The sequence below is a fragment of the Nipponia nippon genome, unplaced genomic scaffold (genome assembly GCF_047370975.1).
Source record: "Nipponia nippon isolate SJK-2023a ecotype South Korea unplaced genomic scaffold, ASM4737097v1 scaffold_2, whole genome shotgun sequence".
NCBI lineage: Eukaryota > Metazoa > Chordata > Aves > Pelecaniformes > Threskiornithidae > Nipponia > Nipponia nippon.
The window spans coordinates 40693177-40715098 of record NW_028262336.1 but is presented as its reverse complement, the minus strand read 5'-3'; the positions used below and the strand labels follow the sequence as shown (position 1 = coordinate 40715098).

General features: G+C 37.6%; 1 protein-coding gene across 7 annotated transcripts in view; it reads right to left on the bottom strand.

The window, feature by feature from the left end:
* Positions 1–21922, bottom strand: part of DMD (dystrophin) — a 1304666-nt gene that overhangs the window by 774956 nt on the left and 507788 nt on the right. For all 7 annotated transcript variants that reach the window (XM_087759563.1, XM_087759562.1, XM_087759568.1 and 4 more), the window contains 4 exons: positions 18286–18405; positions 10149–10250; positions 9937–10044; positions 695–874 (listed from right to left, as the gene is read on the bottom strand). In XM_087759563.1, coding sequence (XP_087615689.1) covers positions 695–874; positions 9937–10044; positions 10149–10250; positions 18286–18405 — 510 coding nt within the window. The remainder of the gene's footprint in view (positions 1–694; positions 875–9936; positions 10045–10148; positions 10251–18285; positions 18406–21922) is intronic.

Below are 21922 nucleotides of genomic sequence, written 5' to 3'. Positions count from 1 at the left end.
CAGAACACTGATTTTTGTTACCTGGTTTAAAAAATGTGAAACTTTAAAACCTCAATTTCATTTTTAATATATTATGGTTAACATAAAGGAGCTGGGCAAAATAATAGTGGATTATAGTCTTTTTTCACTGGCATTTTGGCTACAGGTATGGATTGATTTCTTTATTTTTCCAAGAGACTTCTCTTTTTATGGACTCTCCTTTTAATCTGTAAATCAGCATAACATAAGCAGAAGTAAAACAGTAATCTATTGTAAACTTTCACTGTTGAAAAGAAATAAAAATAATTTGTCTTTAACTAGCAAACAGTTCTTACACTAATTTCAGACTAAATGCTATTCCACAGAGACAGCCATAAAAACAGTGCATTTGAAGTGACCAACTATTATAGGTTAAAAATAAATTAACTGGAAGGAATATTTTCATTATGGATTGCATCATCCCTGAAAACATGGTTAACAACCCAAGAAAGGAATCAACGTTATAAAGAGAGACCAAAAACTAAAGAAAGAAATAAAATTCCAGAACGTTATATTACAGTTGTATTATGTTGTCCTAAAAATAAAATAAGTCTTAAGCCATCATGCTGGAAAAAAAATTTAAACAATATGACAAACAGCACCAAGACTACTTCGAGCATTTGACTGGTAAAGGATTTGACTGTCATCAATTAGCAAAATGATCGTTTTAACAAACCTGTTTAGAATTGCTCTCCACCTTCTGCACGAGGCTATCCCAGCGCTGGGCAAAATTTTCAAGACGACTTTCCAGCTTTTGAGCCACTGCTTTATTTTTCACAGCTACAAGGAGGTCTTGGCTGAGCGACTTCAGCTTACTCATCATTTGCCTTTTCATTTCTAGATCTCCTTTTAGGATCTGTTAAACAAAGTAACAGCAGGAAGAACAGTAATTCATATGGGGGGGAATACAACAAACTTAGAAAAATCCTAAAGAAAGCATCATAAAGAACCGAAAATGGGTAAGGTTTCATACAAACTTCTATACTTCCATGCTGTTGTTATTGTAAAAACTGCTGGCAGAGCTGACATAGTGGAATGGACACATTGCACTTCACAAAGCAATATAACATGACAGGTGGAGCAACTCCAGACATCACAGCATGCCTTCGGTGGCAACATAAATCAAAAAGCTAACAGCTGTGTGACATTAATAACCTTAAAACTGCACTAACATTAACAACTATATCAACATTTCAAACAACATTTCTTTAAAGTTTTCCTGTACTTTGTCACATATTGCATATTAAAACTCACTGAGAAAAAAACATTTTCTAGAAAAATAATATTTGACCCCAAATCAGGATGAAAAAAAAGAAACCTCAAAGAAAATAAGTATGGTTTTAGCAGTATGAAGAATGATGTATTTCTCATCTTCCTCGGGTCTCGACAGGCTGTGGTTACATGGCAGTAGCCTCCCAGGGAATGGGGAAGCCTTGGGAACCCCTGGAGCTCTGCTGAGCGTGCCAAGGAAAGGGCCCTGCAGCTGGGAGCCTGGAAACTCTCATGTACAACCTCTGTGCTCTGCAAGCCACCATACAGCTTGAACCCATGGATGCTAATGGAAAAGGAGAAATCGTCAGTCTTCACATCTCCACTACAGTAAACTGCGAAGGGATCTTGAAACTCCTGAGATCTATAGATGCAAACCTCTCAAAGAGGTAGGCTCTTCACAGATCCACAAGTCATCCATACCTCCAGTTCTCACCTTGGTTTATTTTTTAATGCCTCTGTTGGTTTACGCCATTGATTTTTATACCTTAAGCATTCATTCTCTACACCCTAATCTGTGCTAATCACGGCCAAATTTTGAACTCTCTATGCATCTGAGGATTGCAATCTAATCCCCAAGGCATTAAAGGGACAATTAAACAAATATTTAGACAACAGAATTTAGTCTACATATACTTTCCTGTAGCCGTATCATCCAAAATTCTAATCTAAAATACAGCTCAGTAAAAGAAAGATTCGTAGTTTTTGTAATCAGTACTCTTCATTCAGATGTGGTTTGAAACATCATAATTACTAATGCTACATAAAGTTAACATGAAAATTTAAATTGACATGTCCCTAAGAAATAGCAGCTAACACACTTTATATTTAAGAATCTGTTTGTATAGCAGCGGATCTACCAGAGGGAGCAGACTAGATGTAAAACAATTTACCGTCTTAAAATTTCAAGGATTCCTATATTTGACTTTTTTTTTTTTTTTTTTTTTGCCTACAGTGTCAGAAAAAGCTCACGTGAAAGCCACCACATACACCGACTGAAATAATCAAAAACGGTACCCTATGAAACACGATTAGTGAGTTTGGAACAGCAGTGCTTTATTTCCAACCTCCACAGCTGACAACAGCTGTATAATACACAAATGAGTTCAGCATCAATCCCAGATACATGGAGCACAACCAGTAAGTGAAACACTAGACAGAGAAGGATGCTAAAACTTTCTGTGTCAGAGGTACCGCTCACTGCTACCTAATACACTTTTGTGATAGCTGCAGTTAACCTGTAAAAATATATTGGGGGATTCTGTTTTCACATTTCCTTACTGAAAACCTGTCAATGTGCTACAGTAACCAATAATATGCTCTAGTTTTGTTTTTTTCTGGTACAAGAATAGACTTAAAATACTAATGAGCTAGCAACAAAATACGTAATTTACCAATCTGCAGGAGAATAAATGGTAGTTTGCTTTATGAAATTAATTATCAAATAACTCAGTCATAACTTCTGTCAAGTGTATATTGTAAACTCCAATATTTTAACATTATCAAGTGGTTTCCTTATTTGTTGGTAATATGCTTCTACTAGTTGTTTTTTGTCTTCAAGTTTTTAATGATTGCTGTTTTTCTTTTCCTTAAACATCACCAGAAACTTTCTTTGCTCATTGTAATATTCTAATCAGCAACACCTGCTGTAAATTGTTCGGCTGCTAAGGATCTGTTCCAGTAAAAAATGGTGTAATATCTAATTTCTCTCTTCTAATAAGTAAAGACATTTGCATTAAATGAAGCAAGAGAAGATTTAACTCTATATTAATGGAATATTTACTATAAATATATAGACCTAGATCTTGAATACCTTTGCAGTACATCTCAACGTGTTTTATGAAAAAGAGGAATACCATCACCTTCCTTTTACAGGCTGCAAAGCTTAGGCACAGGACATGAAAACAACCTATCAAGTCTGTGCCATAAATGACAGTAAAATTTCACCTCAGTCTGTCCACTTATGTTCTGTATTCTCAGTGCATCATATCCTCCAGCTTAGTCCATGCTCTATGTCACCCTTTGCCTTGTGTGAGAATTCAGAGACAATTATAGTGACAGTGAATAAATGGTAGGTGGAAGATTAAAACAAAAAAAACCAAACCAGTTGTTCTGTGGAAATATTTTTAGAACTAGAGCAATTACCCATCAACATCAGAAAAAAAATGAAGTCAGTATTAATACATGCACAAAGTAGTAAAGCCTAAACAGTTTTTCTGACCTTTAGACTAAGCAGACCCCAGAAGAGAATTAATGACAAAGGAGATAAATTTTCACATACAAATACAAATGAGTCCTCTGAAACAAGCCATTTGAGATTATTAGAACACAAAAATTTCTTGCAAAACCAGTTTTATCTGAACAAAAATTCTTACAAATATATATTATGGGTACAGTATATAAATTAAGAAGAAATCTAATTGACTTGATATCAATTTTAACACAACAGAACTAGCTGAATTCCTACACCAAACAAAAATATATTTTACCCATTCATTTCAATAACAATGAAAATGTGACTGCTAAAGCTGAGGGAAAAAGAAGGACAGCATCTGTACTGGGTTTACATGGCAAGATTTTGGCAGCGGGGGGCCGCAAGGGTGGCTTCTGTGAGAAGACACCAGGGGCTGCCCCCATGTCGGATAGAACCACTTCCAAATGGCTCCAAAACAGACCCACCGATGCCCAAAGGTGAGCCCATCAGTAACTCCGGTAGTGCCTCTGTGAAAATATCATTAAGAAAGGGTAATAAATGCTGCGCAGCAGCTCTGAGAGGAGTGAGAAAAACGTGAGGGCAACAGCCCTGCAGACACTGAGGTCAGAAAAGAAGGAGGGGGAGGAGGTGCTCCAGAAGCTGGAGCAGAGATTCCCCTGCAGCCTGTGGTGAAGACCATGGTCATGCAGGTTGTCCCTCTGCAGCCCATAGAGGACCCCATGCTGGAACAGGTGGATGTGCCTGAAGGAAGCTGTGACCCTGTGGAGAGCCCATGCTGGAGCAGGTTCCTGGCAGGCGCTGAGGCCCCATGGAGAGGAGCCCATGCTGGAGCAGGCTCCTGGCAGGAGCTATGGCCCTGTGGGGGACCCAAACTGGAGCAGTCTGTTCCTGAAGGACTGCACCCCATGGAAAGGACCCATGCTGGAGCAGTTTGTGAAGAACTGCAGCCTGTGGGAAGGACACAGGTTGCAGCAGTTTGTGGAGGACTGTCTCCCGTGGGTGGGACTCCATGCTGGAGCAGGGAAACAGTGTGAAGAGGAAGTTGCAGCAGAGACAATGTGTTATGAACTGACTGCAGCCCCCATTCCCCGTCCCCATGTGCCACTCAGGCAGAGGAGGTAGAGAAGTCGGAAGTGAAGTTGAGCCCAGGACGAAGGGAGGGATAGAGGGGAAGGTGTTTTAAGATTGTTCTTATTTTTCATCATGCTACTCTGATTTGGTTGGCAATAAATTAAATTAATCTTCCCCAAGTTGAGTCTGTTTTGCCTGCAACAGTAATTGGTGAGTGATCTCCCTGTCCTCATCTTGACCAATGAGCTTTTAATCTTATTTTCTGCCCCAGCCTTGCTGAGGAAGGGGAGTGAGAGAGTGCAACTCATGGCCAGCCAAGGCTAACCCACCACAGCATCATAATCTTTGGGACATCCTGAATCTGTTAGATTTCAAAACATTTTGTCTTCCACTGCAGAGTGTATCCCAGCCTCCATACATTAGAGTATTCTGACACCAAATTGAATATCAAAGTTTAATTCACATAGTTTTATCTAAAATGTTTTAACTTGCCTCTTTCTCCCAGTTTGGGAGAATCACATCTGAGAAAGAATCTACAGAGAACTACTATTTGTTAATAGTGCTGAGTCTGCAGTCAAATCATTAGAAATGATTAAATTTGGGGGAAATATGTGCTTGTTTATATTAAGACAAATAATCAGAATTTGGGCTGCAAAAATCTTCCAGCAATCCTAAAACAGGAATCCATGTATGGAGATTCTAGTTCAGGAACAATCTCAATCTTTCTGCTTACTCAAAATCTTTATTACTGTCTGAAAATATATGCATACCTACTACCAGTTTAACAAATGTTGGTAAAATGAAAGCTTACTTTTAAGCAGTAACAGTGCTTACTATCAGAAATCCTGTCTTAACTAAAATTAACAGTGTATTTCCTCCCACTGGAGAAACATGAGATAAAATTACTGTGGAGAAGACACTGATGTATTTCTGCATCAGCAAGCAGTAGTTAAATCATGATTTCTTCAGAAGTATCCTGAACTGCAAATATGTGTGAAAACTACCAGCTGCTCTTTCTTATTTCACCTTATACTTGTTACTATGTGATGTAATGATTAATGTGATGTAGAGTCAACATTTTTTTCGTACTGTGAACAGCATCTCAACAGACCTATTTCACTTCAGGCACTTTAGAAGGCTTAGGACCTTGTAGGAGGGTTGTAGAATTTCAAATGAACAGTCATAATGCTAAATGGTTTAATAAAATACCTTCAGAAATTTCCTTCAGGCTTAAGAGACTGAAATCTGGCTCAAGAACATGACCTTAATCTTGCCAAGTTGTGCATATAAGAGACAGGAAAAAGGCTGGAAGCTCTTATGCCATATCATGATATCAAACTTAAAATTCTTAAGATCTAACAGGACAAACTAATACTGTAATTTCCTGCTGGAAGTGATTAGATAACTGAGGAACTGAGCTACCATTTGTTAAGAATATAAACATTTTAATATCAGTAAAAGAATGTATGTTTATTGCCTCACACACTCACCTTTACAATTCTGGAACAAGCTGGCCTAATTATAAAGGCGATTTTTCATGACAGCTTCTCCTTTACTACATCTGAACACATCTCTATGGCCAAAATAACATATGCCAAAAGAGAGGCATGATTTGCATGTCTGGGTCAGGATACCATGACCTCATTTTTCCCTATTTCCAAAAGCCAGTCCAAGACTGGAAGAATATATTCCCTGAGAAGAATTTTCATGTGGGTAATGCATTAATACAAATTCCTCATGGTTCACAGAAGTCTAAAATAGTAAATCTTCATCCACAAAACTGACAATTTGGCATTGTGTGAAGGTAAAAATACATACTCACTGGAATTTGGAGATGACTGCTACTAGGTCTAAAACCAGACAGAGGAATTAAAAAAAAAAATTGAAAATATTGAAAGTTGAAAATATTTTGCTGCTACAAATCAAAGAGACTAGAGAGGCAGTGTTTCTTCAGCATACCATCAACATTTAAATATCTAAACTATTGCATTATGGATCAGCTGTTTCTAAAAACATCAAAGTTATTCATGTGCTAAAAAGATTAAGTTGCTATTAATAAACCCCGCCTGTTTTGTCAAGGATGACATGATTATTGTTGAGGTTCAGGGGGATGGAAGAATCACTTTACTCACTCTGGTGTTCAAACATTCAGTTTTATGAAAGACTGTCAATGCTTTCATGAGAGTAATGCTTAACAATTTAAGCTGGCAACATAATTAACTTCATAAGAGTGTGTATTTATTTCATTAACCAAATTTATGAAAATACTACTAAAGGAAAGTATTTCCTTCTTAACATCTTATTTCCAAGCAATTCTGAAAAGTACCTAAACTGGTCTTATCCTTAACGCTTTCAAACCATTAATAGCTTGCTACTTCACAATTTGTGATAAACATTTCAACCTCCAGTTCCTATCTCCTCCAGCAACTTTCTGAAATCCACAAGTAATAATTTATTGAATTGAATAAATCTGATTTTCTTCCCATAATTTTTTCTTCATGAAGGTACTGTAAAGCATCCTGATTTGCCTCTAATTCATTATGCATTAATAAAAGCCTGGCTTGAATTCAACTTCAAGACTGCTTGCCCATTAGATTACTAGAATTTCAACCACCCCAACTAGACTTCAACCACCCCAATATCTGCTGGAAAAGTAGCACAGCAAGCTGTAGGAAATCCAGGAGATTCCTGGAATGCATTGAGGATAACTTCTTAAGCCAGGTAATAGACAGCCCTACCAGAGGGGATGCAATACTGGACCTGTTGGTCACCAACACAAGTGAGCTAATTGGTGACGTCAAGATTGGAGGCAGCCTGGGCCTACAGTGATCATGCACTGGTGGAGTTCACAGTAATGAGGGATAAGGATCAGGTGAAGAGTAAAGCCAGGACCCTGAATTTTAGGAAAACAGACTTCCAGCTGTTCAAGGAATTAGTTAATAGGACCCCTTGCGAAACTGCCCTCATGGACAAGGGAGCAGAACAGAGCTGAGAGATCTTTAAAGACACTTTCCATAGAGCGCAAGAGCTCTCGATCCCCAAGTGTAAGAAATCAGGAAAGGAAGGCAAGAGACCAGCACGGATGAGTCGAGACCTGCTGGTCAAACTAAAGGGCAGGAAGTAAATGCACAGGCAGTGGAAGCAGGGACAGGCATCCTGGGAAGAGTATAGGGATGCTGCCTGGTTGTCTAGGGATGGGGTCAGGAAGGCCAAGGCGTGGGTGGAGCTGAACTTGGCAAGGAACGCAAAGAATAGCAAGAAGGGCGTCTACAGGTGTGTCAGCCAGAAAAGGAAGGTCAAAGAGAGTGTATCCCTCCTGATGAACAAGACTGGCAAACTGGTAACAACAGACGAGGAGAAGGTCTAAACAACTGAGAGGTACTGAACAACAACTTTGCCTCAGTCTTCACTGGCAACCTCTCTTCCCACACCTCTCGAGTGGATGGACCACAAGGCAGGGACTGGGAGAGAAAAGTCCCTTCCACTGTAAGAGAAGATCAGGTTCGTGACTACCTGAAGGAACCTGAACATACATAAGTCTATAGGACCTGGTAAGATGCATCCCAGAGTCCTGAGGGAATTGGCCGATGTTGTTGCCAAGCCACTCTTCATAATATTCAAAAAGTCATGGCACTCAGGTGAAGTCCCCGGGGACTGGAAAAAGGGAAACATTGCACCCATTTTTAAAAAGGGTAGAAAGGAGGACCCTGGGAACTACCAACTTGTCAGCCTCACCTCTGTGCCTGGGAAGATCATGGAACAGATCCTCCTAGAACCTATGCTAAGGCACATGGAGGACACGGAGGTGATTTGAGACAGCCAACATGGCTTCACCAAGGGCAAATCCTGCTTGATCAGCCTCATGGTGTTCTATGATGGAGTGACTACATCAGTGGGCAAGGGAAGAGCTACAGATGTCATCTACCTGGACTTCTGTAAGGCCTTTGGCATGGTCCCCTGCAACATCCTTCTGTCTAAATTGGAGAGATACGGATTTGGTGGGTGGACTGTTTGGTGGATGAGGAATTGGTTGGATGGTCGCATCTAGAGATTGGTGACAAGTGGTGTCCCTCAGGGGTCCGTATTGGGACCACTACTGTTTAATATCTTCATCAGTTACACAGATAGCGGGATTGAGTCCACCCTCAGCAAGTTTGCAGATGACACTAAGGTGAGTGGTGCGGTTGACACGCCTGAAGGATGGGATTGCCATCCAGAAGGATCTGGACAAGCTCAAAAAGTGGGTCCATGCAAGCCTCAAGAGGTTCAACAAGGGCAAGTGCAGGGTCCTGCACCTGGGTCGGGGCAACCCCCTGTATCAATACAGGCTGGGGGATCAACAGGTTGAGAGCAGCCCTGAGGAGAAGGACTTGGGAGTACTGGTGGATGAAAAGCTGGACATGAGCTGGCAATGTGCTCTCACAGCCCAGAAGGCCAACCGTATCCTGGGCTGCATCAAAAGAAACATGGCCAGTAGTCAAGGGAGGTGATTCTGCCCCTCTACTCTGCTCTGGTGAGACCCCACCTGCAGTACTGAGTCCAGCTCTAGGGTCCTCAGCACAGGAAGGATGTGGACCTGTTGGAGTGGGTCCAGAGAAGGGCCACAAAAATGGTCAGAGGGATGGAACACTCTCCTGTGAGGAAAGGCTGAGAGAGCTGGGGTTGTTCAGTCTGGAGAAGAGAAGGCTGTGGGGAGACCTTATTGCAGCCTTTCAATACTTAAAGGGGGCTTATAAGAAACCTGGGAACAAACTTTTTAGCAGGGCCTGTTGTAATAGGACAAGGGGTAATGGTTTTAAACTAAAAGAGGGTAGATTTAGAATAGATATAAGGAAGAAATTTTTTACAATGAGGGTGGTGAAACACTGGAACAGGTTGCCCAGAGAGGTGGTAGATGCCCCGTCCCTGGAAACATTCAAGGTCAGGTTGGACAGGGCTCTGAGCAACCTGATCTAGTTGAAGATGTCCCTGCTTATTGCAGGGGGGTTGGACTAGATGGCCTTTACAGGTCCCTTCCAACTCAAACTATTCTATGATTCTCTGATTCTAATATATACATCAATAGTATCAACAAAGAAACTTTCAGTATAAAAGTATACATATTTTTAAGACACCCAAATGCTATTTCAGTTCATAAACTTTTGACTGAAGCGACAACCAGGGAAAACATCTGTACGTATTGGTTCCTTTATCAGCAAGGCCATGGACCAACCTATTCCATCCACGTGAGACAACATCCATTCCCAAAGTATGAAACAGCTGTTCTGTTAAAACATTTTGTCTGAGAGTGGGATAAAGCCACCTGCACTCAGACTCACAAATAAGAAAGTTGAACATAAAATAGGAGAATGAAAAATACATACAGCTAATTTACGTAGATTGGTCAGCATTTCATTTTGATCTTTAAAGCCAGTTGTATGAATTTTGCTCACAGCATCCTCTTTCTCAGTAAGCCATGCATCAAAAAGGCACTGAAAGAAAATTGGAGAGAAGAGAATGAAAAGGCTTCAGTCAGGCCTTTCCTAGTGCAATTTTTCAAAGAACATTCCAATTTATAACTGCTAAAACTACTCACCTGCTCTTCTGCAAAGTGCTGCCATTTACGAAGAATATCTTGCAGAAGGACCCATCGGTCTTCTGTCCATCTGCAGATGACTGCCCACCGGTTTCCAAAGTGCTAGAAAGAAAGAAACACACAACAGAGGTTTGCATTGGTTTATATATATTTTTTTTTTTAAACAAGGCAATCTGATTTTCCTATGGCATTACAAATTTTTGTGAAAACACTTTCATAATTCACTTTTTACAGTCTTAAGCCCTTAAAATACATTGCATGTCACACTGAAATAGATCTTATCACCTTTTGAAATAAAACCAAAATGGAAAGAATAGGGAACACAATAGAGCCAAAAAGAGATAATTTTAATACTAATCTACAGACACAGCTTTTATTAAATCTCTGGTACCACACTCTCAAACAGCCCCTTAGTTTCAAAACTTTACAATGCTCAAAACATAACTGCTTGAAACATAATTATGATGGCCCAAACATGTGATCAAAGCAAAAAAGTATCTGGTTCTTAAGTTGCACCGTCCATGCAGTTGATCTAAGTTCTTACCTCTTTTAAAATATTGTTGTGGAACAAAAACCCACATTATAAGCTAACATACCAGCACAAATCCCACTGAGGTTTCCTAGATATTTGTAGCATACGCTACTGTATACATTTTAAAATTACACAAAACACTACCTTGTTGTCTCTCCCTTATTTTAGTTGAAACCAAGCATTATTACTTTTTTTTAAATTTCCTACTAACCTTTATTGTACTACTCAAAAACACCATACATGATTCAATGAAGTCATAAGAAGTGGCTTCTTGTTATTCTTTAACAAGGTCCAAGCTTCAGTACTTCGTTTTCCCTATATGCCCTTTCTTCCCACTATCATAGGAGAAAAATCTCTTAATTTCTAAAATTCTATATATTCTATATAAATGTGGTGAGGTGAACCACATTTAGTAGTTTTGGTGCCTGATTTACACTGGAGTTTACAGATACTAATTATGTACTGCATTTTAAAAATACACTTACAGTTTTTACTGAAGGATTCATAAATCATCCCAAAGTTAAGCAGCAAAGGTTTTGGCACCTCTGATTTAGATTAATGTTTTTAGAATTTTTTTTTCATGACCAGACATCTCTCCATTGGTAATGCAGGTGTAGATCAGAATAAATCACACTGCACAAATCTAACCAATAGTTTGCACTTGCTGGAAATTCTGAATTCTCATACAAGCCAAATACAAGGTCTTTGACAAGAGAAAAGTTTTGTTCAAAAAGGACCTCTAAAAAAGAATGAATGGACTTTCATAGCCTACAATTTTCTGAAGAAAATTTCATTCTTTAAGTGTGCCCCATCATGAGTTATGCAAGCTCTTACGTCTCCACCTTGCATTGGACTTATCCAATGGATATATACTTATATATACATGCACGGATGCAGAAGGAAACTTGGAGTTGGTGGAATCATACACTGATCTACACAAACAAATAAAAACCTACTTATTTCTAGTTTAATAATAATTATTATTAAATAATCACTAATCAATTAATTACATGGGATGGATAATATATTTGAGATAAACTGAAAAATCATATTTAAATGGATTAGATTTTTTTTTCTTCTATTTTTAATCACATCCCAAATACTGGTTACAGAACATAAATATTTCTTTTTCTAAACTTTTTTCAAGGAGAACACCCTAAATATTACAGAATGTAAATATTTCTTTTTCTAAACTCTTTTCAAGAACACCACCCTAAATATTCTCTATTAGAATATGAAGCAAACCGAAATTAATTTGAGGTATACCACCTCATGCTATACAGTAACATATTAGATACTTGAAGTAGGAATATTTACAAAGTTCAGCCTGGTTTGAGCTATAGACTCAGTCCTAGGATCATTACATCTACACTTACATGGCTCCTTTTCTACCACTAACTGCAATTCAGCACAGTTCCATATGAATACATAAGATACATAACCACCCATAATCAAGTCCTCACACATAATGAATGTCCTGGTCATTGGTATACAACCAATCATTTTCCTTGCTGTCTATCACAGCAATAGCAACAGGCACTCACATAGGTGCATTGTCACGTATGTCTCCCCCTCTGCCCTCGTGAGACCCCACCTAGAGTACTGCATCCAGCTCTGGAGCCCTCAGCACAAGATAGATGTGGAGCTTTTAGAATGGATCCAGAGGAGGGCCATTAAGATGATCCGAGGGCTGGAGCACCTCTGCTATGAAGACAGGCTGAAGGAGTTGGGGTTGTTCAGCCTGGAGAAGAGAAAGCTCCGGGGAGACCTTATAGTTGCCTTCCAAAACTTAGTGGGTATTATATAAAAAGAGGGGGAGAGACTTCATAAGGACAGATAGCGATAGGACAAGGGGGAATGGTTTAAAACTGAAAGAGGGGAGATTTAGATTAGATGTTAGGAAAAAATTCTTTACTCAGAGGGTGGTGAGGCACTGGAACAGGTTACTCAGAAAGGTTGTGGATGCCCCATTCCTCCTGGCAGTGTTCAAGACCAGGTTGGACGGGGCCCTGAGCAACCTGATCTAGTGGGGGCTGGAGTCAGATGATCTTTAAGGTCCCTTCCAGCCCAAGCCATTCCATGATTCTATATTCTCAGTTACTTAATTTATCCATATGTGTCAGCATATTGTATTTGATTGCTTAAATTTAAGTTACACTAATCATAGACTAAGCCTCAAACTCAGTTCCTTATCTTTATGTCTGTGTTTTTTATATCAGACTTCTATTATATTGCATTCTTTTGATGTTTTATAAATAAAGCAGTAAGGCTTTTATTGATAAAAAGTATTTTTAAAAATTATTCATGTATGAGGATTTTTATAATGTCTCACATTCAAGCAGCTGACTTTTCTTAACAATCCTCATAAAGAAATACAGTTTGATCTCAACATCTGCAGTAACATCTTCATCAACCTGTCTTTATCACTATGATATACCTTGAAAAATATTTTTTGTTTGCTCATCCAGAAAACACCAACAACTCAAGAGTACAAGATCAAATATCTAGCTCTGCATTTACTCTAAGAAATGCATTGATTTGGATACTAAAAAAGTTTTGCTGAGTCAATACAAAATATTATTTTCATCATATGATTTCAAAGAGCCACAATACCTACCTTTATTTTTGTCTCAATAGTTTGACAAGACATTTTATTTTAATTAAATAAGTAAAATGACTAAGTAACTGCACTGATAAAAGGGTTGATACTGTGACCTGCCTTAAACCTGTTATTACTCATGAGAGATCATAACAACCATGACACTAAGATATACTGTTTGGTTGAATAGACTTAAGAGACAAAGTTTCAAGTCAGAAATACCATGTCAGGACTGTCTATTTATAAAGTAGATATTGACTACTAAATCATATGGTCCTCAACTTTACCTATTTATTCACATCAAATAGTAGCCAATGCTGTAAGTAGCCTGTGTGATACCCGGAAACTCAGACTGTACCAAGGGTTTTGTTCCCAACACCTGGGAAAACAAGTCTCCAGAGGAACTGACTGAATCCACAGGAAAAAGTAAAACACCTTCCTGCTCCCTTAAAATGCCCTCTTTTTACAGCCCTAGCTGGAATTTTCAAAGAAATCTGCATGTAAAAGAAATTGTTTTGTATTGAGAGGACTCTGAAAGAATATTCTTTATGACTACAAAAAGCAGAAGATAAAATATTCCTAGTCTGTAAAAAGGTCACAGTAAGGAAACACAAGAACAAGAGAAAATGAGTAAAACCAACACAACTCTTGGGAACACTGGAGTGAATGTATAAAAAGTGAAATAATATGCCTCAAGCCTGCAACTAATAGAACAGTTTTTCTGAAAGATGTTTTTCTAATAAAGTAAGGCTATCTCCTTAAAGTAATAAGAAATAGTGGAAATACCATTTTGTCTATATGCAAAATCAATTTAAAAAAAAAAAAGAAATATTTAGCACATTCACAGAATTTCTTCCATGTAGCAATAAGCAGTTTGTGTAGTTCTTTAACATTTCTCACCTATTTTGATGTATTTTTACACGAACTACCCATACATCATCTTCAATCAAAGGACAGTACCCTGAATAATATGAATATCTAATAGACAGTGTAAATTACACTCTCAGCTCCTTTCCCTCAGCAGGCAAAAAGGCCATCAAGAAGCATTTGATACATTTAATGCAGATTTCTTTCCGGCACAGACCCTGACCCCTGAAGCCTGGGGAGGGCTTTAATTTGAGCTAGACCACAAGAGTCCTTAAGGGACCTATTGTCTGCTGGGTATAAGTAGAGAAAAAACTCCCTGCCTTTATGGCTTCTGTATGTTATCCAGCCATTTCTGTGGGCTGAAGATAATTTCCCACACTTTGCTGACAAATGAGTCAGACTATTGCAACAGATTTGCTAGTATAGTCCCCTGATTTTGCAGCATTAAATACAGATTTGAGCCTTACTCAGCAGCTGCCTTTTTAGTAAGGCTCTGGACTGAACCAAATGGGGTCTAGGAGTTACAAGGCTAAATAGTTCTCAGCAGCAGCATAAATAGACAGAGCCTCACAACACATCACACACTGTTACGTCAAGTAACCAATGTTATATAAAAGTAGTTTTAATATTCACACTCACCTAGACTAGCTGTAACCTCTCAGACTACCTTAGGGCAACAGCTATTTGTAAGAGAAGCACTGTAATTGCGTTTACTTTTATTTTTCCAAGCGAGGTTAACTTTTCTACGGATAATTTGTTTGAGAGGACACTTTCAGCTTCCATGCCATTAACTGTCTCTTAAATAGATTTTTTCTTTTTTCTTTTTTTTTGCATATGCAATAAATCTTAAGAGCTTCTACAATGGTCATGGGAAGCCAGTATAGATTCTTGTCATACTGTTGAGAGTTTTAAAATGTGTAAGTGACCTTTTTATGGCTTTTAACATCATTTTATACAGATGCATGCATAAATATATGCATTACATACATATATTTTTTATATTTGAAAGCATTTAAGGAATCACCATCTCAATCCTTTTCAAAAAGAAAGGCGTAACTGAATTGCAGCTGCTTGGAAAATGCATGACTATTACATAGCCATAACTGTTCACTTTCTTCCAAATCTGATCCTGACCAGTATCTCACTCAGGCAGCCTTACTAAGCTCTTTTGTCTGACAGTGCATGCTCTTGTTTTGTTCTACTTTTAAAAGTCAGTCTGGCAGATACATAACCAAGCTTTGAACTTTGCTCCATTGTGCTTTTTGTCAAATGCTCTAATGGTTGTGCCTGCCAACACATCGTATCTCCTGTGCTTATATTCAGTATGCAAGTGACATGAAAAAAAATAAAATTAAATAAAAATCCAAACAATCTTTCTGTACACTCAGAAAAGGAGATGTAACATTTTGCTAGGATAGTAGGTGGACTGTGGTAACTCAGTTCTCCTGGGCATAAAAGTATGAAAGTTTGCACACCTCTCTAACACCCTAAACCCCACAGCTTTATATCTGTATTTTGTTTTTATTAACATCTGTAATACTGCTACATATTTTGTAACTTCCAGAGCAATGGGATTATTGAGCTTTTCTTTCAGATAATTCTCTAAGACAGTGTGATTCAAGGAGGGAAATGAACAGTAGCTGGACTGTTCCATGCCACCGCATGCTCTGCTCAGAGCGTGCCTGTGCTGCAGGGTACGGTGCCTCAGGAATTGCCTTACTGGCATCTTTCCAGGAATACATTCTCAATGACAGTAATAATTGGGCATGCTATATCCCAACAACAGGCGCCTTCTCCACTAGTACAGTTACAAATGGTGTATTTCCATTGTGTTCCATTTACACTCATCATTCTTTATGTTTCTTTAATGGGGTAAATGCATTACAGTAATGTCTGAGTTCTATTTCAGATTGGATTCCAACATGGGTCAAGCACAGAAATTGCATGGGATACAAATGGTACCTTTGCAACCAGTGTAATAATAGGAGGATGCAGCTGTGTCACCTGATGCGCTCTTAGTTGTCCAGATATCTTTCTGAAGATGTGAAATTAGATTATATGTCCAACAATCCACCAACCTTTCATTTGTTTTTCACACTATTAAAAAAATCTCATCTTCTAATTCATGAAGTGCAGTAAATATCAAATACCTTTAATAATTTCCTTTTTTTTTTTGTCATACTTTACCATAGGCCTCTTTGCAAGAACCTACTGTTTGCCAACATAGAATAATAAACTGATTGGACCTTTTCCCATTCATTTTTCTATTTAATTTCATTTTAATTCCTCTTCCATTCAAGATATTTTCTTAGTTTAGTTTAGCTTCTGGAATTGTGTGCTTGCAAGGGTTCTGCTTTATTCCACTGAACAGAATACAAGGAGCTGGAAAGAAATTCTGGAAGGTTAAGACTGTCTTGAGCAGATACACCACAGTTCTGACACTTAAGATGAATTTAAAAGAAAGTAAAAATTGACAGATCAGTAGAGGCTGCATTGTTACCTTAGCTGGGTTGTGCTCCCTGAGTGACTAAGAAGTTGCGGTAAACGGAGACTTATTTTTGAAGTGGCAGTGCTCAGCATCTTAGCCAAACAGGTACTACCTACTCTAAATTCCAAACTAATTACTGATTTACTGGTATTGGTACGCAAATTAGCTAGATTGAAGAAAGCACACAGATATCTGTCTGTGCTACAGCTATACCTTCCAGCTGAATGTATTGATAGCTTCTCTAGAGAAACCTTGGGCTTTAATGATGAAAAAAACAGAAACCTTTTTATTTTCTTGGGCAAAGAAGCAAAATGAAAGAAAAGTACTTTCTCCTTTCTGAAAAATAGAAGGAATCTTGGTTGTAGTACTGCCATAGTTCTTGAGCAGTGACCCTGGAGATCTGACCACCAACATAGGAGTAGCCTTCTTGATTTTAATCAATGTATCTCAACACTAATTATCCATTTAAGTTCATTCAGAAGTTACAGTAAGAGCATTGCAATATAAATAACAGAGTAAGAGCAACTTTTTAAAGATGTGAGGGAAATACTAAACTTTCTCATAAGAAAAGCTAATATTTGATAAATTTTTAGAACATCTTGGCTGCTAGCTTTATCACAAATACGTCTCCAATGTGTCATTCGTTTAAGAATACTCGAGTAATTGTATTTAGAAAATAGAGTATATAGAAGTTTTTGTCTGTTCATTGTTTAGGCTTTGCGTCAACATGCAATTTAGAACAGGTTTGGATTGCAAGGACGTTGCTGCTAACTTTTCCCAATTCTAGTACTCTAGGAAGCCTTGTCATAAGAATCCTAAATGATAAACTGTTGTAAAAAACTTGTATACTGAAGAGGATATACACTGAAACCGAGAAATGAAACTAAGGACAGACTGAGATGATTCACTTCATTTCTTAGGAAACATGTCCATGAGAAATGAACAGGAAAGAAACGATCACTTTCCCCCAAAAAGTATTTTAGAAGAAACAGCATGTTCTTGATATTTCCTGATAACCATTATTTGTCTACAAAAATATGATCCTGTACACATTCACTATTTGCTTTTGCTTATTTTTAAGAACTCCTATTTCAATTTTGTGGGACCAGCATTGCCATTACAAGACACACATATTGGGCATTATTTAAAATGAATGTGCCTTTAAGCACTTGCCAGTGGATAATGACACTTTATGTAACTATAACACAAAAATATACCATATATACCAAAAGTTTCCCATCAGAAGAAAAATCTCACGTTCTCAGTAACTCACACTCTGCTGAATTGTGTAGATTCTTACATGCAATATCCTTCTCCTCAACTACAACAGAAAATCATGTTACTTCTGTTAGGAGTAATGAAATACAGTTAAGAAATAAAAGACAAACACTTGTCCTTGGATAGATAAAACAGGTTGATACTGAATGAATCACAAAACAAAAAGAAAGTTGCTCTCAGATATTTGGGTTTTTTTCTCCAAAATACATGCATTTACCCATCTATGCAAAAGTCGCATCCTACAGAAATATTTAAGATCATCCTCACAAACATCTCCTGAGATACACTCAATGCTACTAGTAGTTATTCAACTTTATTAACACTGAATGCCACAGATAGGTTTTTCTCTGAGAAACAGAAGTTTAGTCATTACCTGAAGCTGCTCTTCCAGTGCAGCAGTGGCTCTGTCTCCACTGTTTTCATCTACCACCACTACCATATGGGTTAGAGAATTCACCTTGACTTGTTCCTGTTCCAAATCTTCTTGAAACACCTATAATGAAAGCATACATGTTACAAAATATGTTCCATATTAAGAAAATGCTATGTGTTTGGAGCCCCACTGACTGATTAACATGCATAAACATAAGAACTTTATAATCCTATTGCTGTCAATACTAAGCAATTGAAACTTATTTTGTTACCTTTGCATATATATGCTAACATAAGCATATTGGGCAGATTTCCATTACTTTCACAAAAATAGCTTACTGTTACTCACTCACAAGTCCTAACTCTTGATATGATATTTCAGACTGAAAATTTGGCTTGAGAAAGCATTTGTAAAGTTAATGTAGTTGACTTATAGATATCAGTATAGCATGCATACATAGCAATAGCCTGCAAATTTTAAATAGCCACTGGATTAGATTTTGTACTTCATATTAACATGTTAAAATAATTTAGTTTTGAAAAGTTATAAAAATATTAAAAATGACATCTTTTATCATTAAACAACCACATACTATCTTCAGCTTGGCACTCCTACAACATTAATAACATAGGATGAAACTGCTCAGAAGATGACTCAAGATGAGGAAACACATGCAGCACCCTTGTTTCACTTATTGCAGAAACCAGGAAACAAAGTGAGAGAGGCACTTGATGATTTCTGAATGCCTGAGGAAAAATTTTCTTTCCCTTTTTGCTGGGTACCCAGTTCCGGCTGCAAGCTGCATTAAAACTGAGGACAATCTTTTGGTGAAAAATAGTAAACTGCTAAAAGTGAAGAAACTTCCCCAAATCTGCATAAATGGATACCTGAATAATTCCTAACCTTGCCACATTTCTACAACTCTTCACATCTCTCTGACCCTCCCACAATTTCCCAGACTTCATGTAATAGATCTAATTAATTGTTCCCTCCCTCCTCACAGTGCACAGAGAAAAGCAGTGGGAAGTCTAGACATATTTGCTCTTCGGATGATGGTTTACAGCATATTCACTGTACACTTAACCTACATCACAAAAAATTAAAAAAAAAAAACAAACCAACAGGTACTGTAAGGTACTGTAACACCTTAGTAACACCCCGTTGGTGGATTTTAGTGTCTCCTCTTACTTTTTTTTTTTTTACTGAAATTTCACACCACAGAGAAGGCAATATTCAATTTCTTTTCATAATTTTTGTTACCTATCTTCAGCTTTATATTAGTGTATTAACAACCAAATGTACATTTTTAACTCCAAATAGTTAACCACTGTTTTACATTACTGGGTTCTGTGTTGTATTTCTTAAATAAAACTTGAAAGAACCCTTCTTCCCACTCCCCTGAAAAAAAACAAGGTATCCAGGACCACATCCTGCTTGAAACACTTTCTAGGTGTCTATAACTAGCTTCAAACCAATAGAAGAATGTGGGAAACCAAAGTCCCGACGTGTGTCCTCAATACTTTAGCAGAGTTTGTTCTAGTGATTAGTGTATATATATATAGTATGATAGTCACAGTCTGAAAAATAACATGGCTAACCACATATGCCTTGTCACAATGGAAACCTTGACTGTATCACAAACTATGTTGAATTTCACCATATCAATTTTTCTGCTGCTTTTTCAAGTAAAGTAATTCACTTAGGTAGGAAGAACAAGCCCTTGCTGAAGATTAGGTCATGTATTTTAAACCTCTTTGGTAAAACACCTTACTTTTATTTGAAAATTAAAAAAATAAAATGTAATCTGGCTATAGGCAATAGGAAAGGAATTCACAGACTACTTTGTTTTTAAGGCATAAATCCCTTACCCTAACACATTTCAGAGTTTTAATTCCTTCATGGGCATAGCCTTTGAGCCAATATATTTATAAGCATCCTCCTTTTTCTGGCTTTTATACCTGTGATTACCATTTGCTTCAGAGAGCTAGACTATAAAGCAATTCTCAAGGACTGTGAAGTACACCAATTGTTAAAGCAATCCCTGGAATTCAGACTTCTCAACATTTTATGACCCAACACTTGATGATCAAGGAAGAGGAGGCAGAGCACTCATGGATCAGACGGTATAACACAGCTTGCTTCCCCCAGGTTCAATCCCTTCTTTCAGCCATACAACAATAAATACACTGCTCTGTAAGCCAACAGCCAGGGAGAAGGTGACTTTTATTTCCTGATTAGTGGGTATATGGCACCCCGGAACAAAACCAGATTCAGCAATGCTCTGCAACTGCAGGAGTCGAGGGCACTTTGTAAGTCGGAGTCTTGCACACATTGTGAAAGACCTGAGAAGTCAGGGAGCTGATGAAACCAGAAAGTTGAGTCATTTTCTAATCTCCAGACAGATTCAATTTGCCCTGAGCTAAAGGGCTGTTCTTTATAAAGCACGTGTCTATTTTTACCATGAAATTCACTGGTGACAATCGTTTGTGTACAGGAGCTTCCTGAAACAGGAATTTACTGAGGGCAGTCTCAAGACTACAGCACACTCCATTCAAATCATTTAAACTGAAGTTTCTAACAAGTTCTCCTGAGCTTGTAGAGATAGCAGATTTTCAGGGAATTAACATGTAAGATGGATATAGATGTTGATGCATGGGGACAGCAACAATAGAAATTCATAAAACTCCATGGTTCCTTTAATTCCTATATATCAGAGAACAACTTATGTGACTCCGACATAATCTACTTCAAAGTGAATAAATATACCTACTTAGGGTATCCAAGTACCCAAAGACAAATCCACCCCTGATATTTGAACAGTTAGGAAGTGTCTCATTTTACCTTTGCAATTAATTTGAAGTACTGAAAAATCCTAATCCTAAAAATTTTCCATAGTTTCTGACATTTTCATAAAAAATAACAAGGCTCAGTCTTCCAGAAAAAGTACAAATACCTAAGCATATTAGACTTTTTAGGAAGTTAATGAAACTATAAAATGTACTAACTATAAATCGTATAATAATAATGTGGAATAATAAAATCAGTTCAACTAAAAGCACGTTTTTGCTTAATTATAAAATTTCTAATATAGTATTCTGCTTAGACAGCTCAATAGTCCTCAGATTTTTATTGAAAGGTAGCTTTCTCCCTTTATAAAATTATAAAGAAGGGATACTTGCAACAGCAGATAAAATACATAAAATACTGCTGCAAAGACCAATAGTTCTTTACTGAAATGTTTGACTATTACTCCAAAATGTATTGACTATGCCAGATTTCTTACCAGAACTGTGTACCTTGCTAATGATGTAAAATCTTCTAGATTTCACCTCTATTTCAGTCCACTTAGAAAATTTTCTGTACTGTCAAGATATTAACCTCATATACAACTGAACTAAGTAGCATGCTGGAAAGAATGTTGTGTGCTTTCTCTGGTCTCAGTGATGGGTACCATTCCCAATACACATTACTGAATGATTATTCTTTTGTTATAGGACCCAGCAGGGAAACTGAAGTGTTAGTCACAAGAACTCAAGACCAATATTTTGAGACATCATTCAGAAAAAAGTAGAATAAAAGAAAACAAGTTATAAGTCAAAGGGTGATGAATAATATGAAATGATAAAGGTAAAGAGGA